The 6000-nt window shown below is 43.1% G+C and overlaps 1 protein-coding gene across 1 annotated transcript in view; it reads left to right on the plus strand.

Annotated features, from left to right (window-relative positions):
* LOC144785911 (ER membrane protein complex subunit 3-like) overlaps window positions 1-4684 on the plus strand; it is a 41136-nt gene extending 36452 nt beyond the window's left edge. Inside the window, exons 7-8 of the mRNA XM_078664781.1 lie at window positions 1822-1904; window positions 3740-4684. Of these exons, the coding sequence (XP_078520907.1) occupies window positions 1822-1904; window positions 3740-3871 (215 nt within the window). The 3' untranslated portion in view covers window positions 3872-4684. The remainder of the gene's footprint in view (window positions 1-1821; window positions 1905-3739) is intronic.
* The last annotated feature ends 1316 nt before the right edge of the window (window positions 4685-6000 follow it).

Genomic DNA, 6000 nt, shown 5'->3' on the forward strand with positions numbered 1-6000 from the left:
CATAAGACTTCTAGATTCACATGCTGTGCGCAGGTTAATGTAGCAGAGAATTAATGCTGTAGAAGAAACCAATTACATTCCAGTAATGATAGTTTTGCAGCTTCTACAGTCACTTGTGACCCTCGCACCTTCCCAGTAGAGGGGCGGCAGTGGAGAACAAACAGTAAAAAAAAAAACTAAAAAAAAACGGGGGGCTCTAAAATTGTTTGGGGCATTACAAGCTTGTAGTTTGTCATACTCGGGTTATGCCAATGCTGTTCTACAAACAGACACCACCAATAGATGATGGCATTATGCACTCTTGCGATTCTAGCACATCTTCAACACAGAACACCAGAATTATTGGTCTGTATCTGGTTTCTTCACTCTCTAGCTCTGCCTACTTTAATGCCATTCTGTTTCAACATGAGTCTGCCCCGTTTTGTGAATTATATTGTGACCTTTTGATTACAAATTAATAATGTTTTACAATACATTAACACCTCTTGCCTATCCCAGGCACTCTAAGTAGCAGGTACTGCAGTGACTTTATCGGTTAACGTTTTCTCGAATGTGGAGGATCCCGTTAGGAACTTGTGTATTTCCAAAGGCAGTTTTGCGCAAAGCGCGGCAATAAAAGAGTCTCTTGATCAATTCAAAGATGAACAAATAATAATAGGGTGAGCAGTGACCAATTCCATTGGCGGTTGTGGTAGGAGAGGTTTACCGTGTCCTTTTCTGCAGGTCTACAGTGGAAGTATGTACTTGGATTATGTGCCTTGGTATGTCCCTTTAAAGTGGTTTCTAAAGGGAACAATTGTAGTCCAGCGAATCACTGTCACTTCAACACTGACAGGCTCAGATACGATAATGCTTTAAGACTTTGCTTGCTGTAAAACAACCCAGCAACCATACACTGGAGTGCAAACACACAGCATATCTGCTTTTTCATGCATTGATTTATCAGTATTTATTTATTTTATTTATAAAGTTTTTTATAGCGCGAACTTGACCCAAGAGGGTATCAGTGCTTTACATTTAGGATCGTTGCGTTACAAGTTACATCAGATACAAGAGCATAGTACAGTACACATAAACAATGTTTCAATAATTAGTAGGAGGGAGGGGGAGAAGGAGTAATAAATAGCGGGGAGACAAGGAGGAATAATGCCCAATGTCCGGCTGGGTAGGTGACTGTCAAGGGGAAGGGGGAAAACCAGGGCCAGACTCCTCATTAGCTGTCAAGCAGCTCCACCGGTCATCAGCCATGTTGCCCAGGTCTCAGCGTGCAGGAAAAACGTTTTTAGTGTATTTGATTTGCGAAGGTTATATAGCGCTATCTAGACCCCGAGCTATCAGAGCGCATAACCAGGGTAACGTTGCATTAGAAGGTACATCAAAAGGATCATAAAGAATAAATGGATGAATACTCAGTGTGAGTTCTGCCTGCTGACAGGGCCTTGAGCCAACCTACTGAATACTGTATACTTCAGAGTACAATCCTTGTTGCTTTTAGATGTTATCACCTGAATTGCCCACCATCCCTGACCTAACGCCATTGTATTTCCTCTGGTTCCTTAGTACTGCAGGGCAATATTTTTCCTGTAGCTTGAAAACTACATGTATATTCTTGTTCTACCACAGACTTGTGCAGTGTTCCCAAGAGTTTGTAATAAAAGAGTTGGAGGCGCTAAAAGTACTCTGAGTGTAATAAACACTCAGATGTGCTCTTAAAGCCAGCAGATGCCATCCCACAAGAGCCATTGTGAAGTTTTGCCTAGCAGCATGTATTGGCTCATTGTAAGAGGCTTAAATATTTGCTTGTTTGCCATCTTGCCGCAGCTGCTGATCAGAGTCGCATCATGCAGGACCAGATGACTGGAGCTGCAGTTGCCATGCCTCCAGACCCCAACAAGGCTTTCAAGGTAAGAAGTGTGTGGTCTTAGGGATTTTAACATATCCTTCTGTGCCCATGAACCACCTAAGAGGTGCTGTGGCAGCTCACTTTTTTACAATTTATAACAGCACCTGTTAACGTAAACAAATTGTAAGAAATTATGCTTTCTCAAACATAACTGCGTAGGACTCCACCTTCTATTGCATCACTTAAGGACTGCTCAGGATGCCCGCCTCGTGGTGGTCCATCGTTCATACATGTTTGTGTTCGATTGGACTTAATTGCACAAAATTGCCCTTCTATTCCTCCCGACACGATTGCACAGGGTTCCTGCTTTTGTCCTATTGAAGATGACTGTGCAGGACGTTTTCTCCCTAGTGTTCTATTATACATGACAGTGCAGGACACCTATTATTCCAATACACTAGATTTCCTCTCGAGTCTTATTAGACACGACTGTTCAGAATAGGCTTCCATCAGACATGATATGGCAGGTTGCCTCGTTTTGTTTCATTATGCACAACTGTGCGGGGCTTCTCTTATTAGACAAAACACGGTCTATGTATATGGAGACCCCTTCACTCCATGTCCTCATGGACTTTGTTTCTAGTCCTGGACTCTCATGTAACAGCTTAATGCATTTTGGTTATTGCAGTCTTTATCTAGGTCTATGGTACTAATCAGACTGACAATTGTGATACCGCTGATTTGTGGACTATAAGCCCTGGACTGGAAACTGTGCTCGATGACATGGAGTGAGCTGATCACCCAAGACTTGTGTTCCAGCAGTATGGACTGCTTAGGTCAGTCATAACCATCAATGGTGCCCTCTTGTTTTCATCCCCCACAGCAAAAAGGTGACTGGTGGAAATGCTTGAATTAATATTAATCACTGGACTTCCCTTAAAGAACTTTCCAATTCATTGCTTTTTACTTAGTCAGTAACATTACGGAAGGCGGCCTACCATATTATCAGTTAAGGTCCTGTCATGTAAGGGGCATGCCCATCTGAACTGCTGGACACCTCACCCTCAGAGTGAAAACAAGGAAAGCAGGATATATTTAATCTTTCTTGGACTTCTAGTGAGGCGCCTCTAGAGTCCCTACAGTAGAGAGCGCTGCATCTACGCTTCCACATTTTGCTTTCTAAGCCAGTTCTTGCGTTTGAGTGCATATGGTTAGTTTCTGTGTTTCTTAAGACTAGCCTGTACCAAACCGTCTCAAATGTTTCCTCAAACAGGACTCCACATACTTGGCTGTCCCCCATCTGACATGGCTCACTCTCCCTATTAACATATGACCTGCACACCAAGATGTAACTATGTTTGAAGAGATGTTCGCACCTTGAGTTACCAAAAAAAACAAAGGGGGCCTCTGGTATAGTGTTAAGTATGACCACCTCATACTCTTGATCCCTAAAACTAGGAGGCAAATCCAAACACATATCTGAAGGCCTTTTTGTCTTCCAAGTAACAGTGATGGCAAGTAGGCGGTCATAGCTTATACATAATCATCTTGTATGTTCTTTGGCTTGCCATTTTAGTCCCATGCTGGCAATAGCCTCTAGTGCAGCAGTTTGCTGAGGAGGCAACCTACACCATTGTATATTTTGATTTTACTGCTAGTGAATCCAGGGTACTATTGATTCTTTTCCTTGAATAGAGTGGCTCTCGCCTTTCCACCTCGCTGCGGAGCCATCCATATAATCCATTCCTGCTTGTTTTCCATTATTGTGTATGGACAGATATCTACATTCAGAAGGTATTGCCAACAAATTGCACTTGTCTTTTCCCTTCACGGTCCCTCTCTCTGTTCCTACTATGCATAGAAGTAACCTGTGTTGTCTCTCTTGGACCTTCATAGGCAGAGTGGGAAGCCTTGGAAATTGTTGATCATCAGTGGGCTCTGGAGACCGTGGAAGATGAACTAATGGTGAAGGACTTGGACTTCGAGGGGTTCCACAGTCGGGAGCCTATTGCCACCTCACCCTTTTAAGGCTGTTGGCTCACCACTGCCCAGAATACAGTGACCACCAGGAAAACCTGCAGGAAGCACAGCAGATAGTATTCAGAAGCACCTTCCTGCAGCTGCCTCTCTATCTCATCCTACACATTCAAAGTGCACAAGACTGTGAGGGTGCCTGCATCTTTGGCTGGTCCCTTCTGCACAATGCCTGATGAACCAGCACAGTATTTAGGGCCATGTCGCACTCTCTGTTATGGTGTGCAGATTGGGAGAGTACCCAGGAACACACTGCCTTAGGTCTAATTTCCAGGGGGGGCACTCTCCAATAGGTTGGACCTCTTGTTCTCCTTTCTTCCAGCCATTCTAGGAAAAATGCCAGAACCTTTTACTTCAGTGATTTCACAGGGATCTGATCGCCATTTTTAATGTACTTGTCGTTTCCTTGTAACACTGTTATGCGAATTCCAGGTACAGTTACATTTGGTAGACTTGCATTAAGTCGTGAAGTGACCTTATATCCGAGACCCTAGTTTTGCTTTCCTCTTGGATGTCCTCGGAAAATATGCTACTGTCATTTGTATTCCTATGTCAGTATTTCAAAAACGTACTCTCTTTACTTCCAGTGCAGCATATCCCAAATGGTGCATGTTTGACAGAACATGCGTATTTGCCTATACAACCTAACCCTGCACTGTGGGTTCCCTGAACACAGTAAAATATAAAATTGCTGGGTATTTGTGATAAATGACTGAAAGTACTCTTAATTCTAAAAATTGAGATAGTGTTACTTAATGTGCCAAAGTTGTGCCATTCTGTCAAAAAGCAATAAACTCTTAAATTTGTCTTTGGTGTCCTTATCTTTGTGTTATTTGGCTGTGACTCAAAAGCACTGGAAATGGAAGTTCTTCACCAAGAAATGTGGATTAGATTCTGTAACTCGAAAGATTCCTCCACACATTGGTCGGTCCGCCTCATCCCTGCAGAACACTACCTTACATAGCAGTTCATCTCAAGAACATCCTACAAATTGACAACACCAATCAACTTTATTATTCTCTACCAAAGCATAACCTCTGCAATCTATATTGCAGTATACATATTTGTACTATCCAATACTATACAACTTTGATGAATTGGTTGAAATAGAAACCCCCTAGCTAAGCAGCTATATAGAGATTCAAGAACAGTGATTTGTAATTTGCAGAACTCCATCCTAGACTCGGAGCTCTTTGTTATCACAGGGTAAGTGAATGATCTCCAAACTGAAGTTCGGCCAACAGTTTACTCACACAGCATGAGCAGGAATTTTCACCTTCTGGAGCTCTGCAATCTTCAGTTGTAGACCATCCCATCTTTATTCCTGGAATGCCGAAATATTCAAAAATCAACTGTTAATGTGAAGTACCTGTAGGTACCACTGTCCCTTGCATGCATAACATTTTAATTTAAAAAGGCATAAAGTGCCTTGATGGATGCTATTGTGATATTTTTAGGTTGTGATGCAGGCAAACCTTCACGCCTTTGAAATCAACCTCGCCCCAACAAGCAGCGAAGAGTGCATTCGCTGTGGGGACTAAGGAATAATTGCATAGGTAGTTTTCACTCCTTATTGATATTACTGGTGTCTGCAGGTGAACCTTTCAATTAGCGGCTCTTCACCGTCAACTACACCAAGCAACACTACTGTGCCTTGCTCCTCTTCCCTACAAAGGTTTTGGGGAATGGTTCTTATCTGCCCTCCTTCCTTCACTAAGAAACGTTTAACAAATGGGGCCAATTGTTGCAGTCCATTTGCATATGAATATATATAATGTGTGTATGTATATAGTGTGTGTGTGTGTGCGCAATTGATTTATATTCAGCGCGGTTCCAGTAACGCGCACAAAGGACCCTCTCATTAAGTGACCGTGGACAATTGGAAAGAACTGATGTTTGCCGAAGGGTTGAGAAAAGACACGGTCCGCCCGTAGTTCCTTGAGGCATTTCCAGCTTATTATAACATCGTGTGCAGAGGGAGCGGAGAGACGCTGCATCTTGCCTGCTCTGAGAGCTGCGTTAGCCCAGAGGCTGGGGCTGAGAGTATGGGACAGAAAACAGCCACACAAGTGTTTGAATAAGTGAAGCCACACAAGCCTGAGTCTGCATTGCCAGCCCGCTGC

The sequence above is a fragment of the Lissotriton helveticus genome, chromosome 10 (assembly GCF_964261635.1).
Source record: "Lissotriton helveticus chromosome 10, aLisHel1.1, whole genome shotgun sequence".
Lineage (NCBI taxonomy): Eukaryota > Metazoa > Chordata > Amphibia > Caudata > Salamandridae > Lissotriton > Lissotriton helveticus.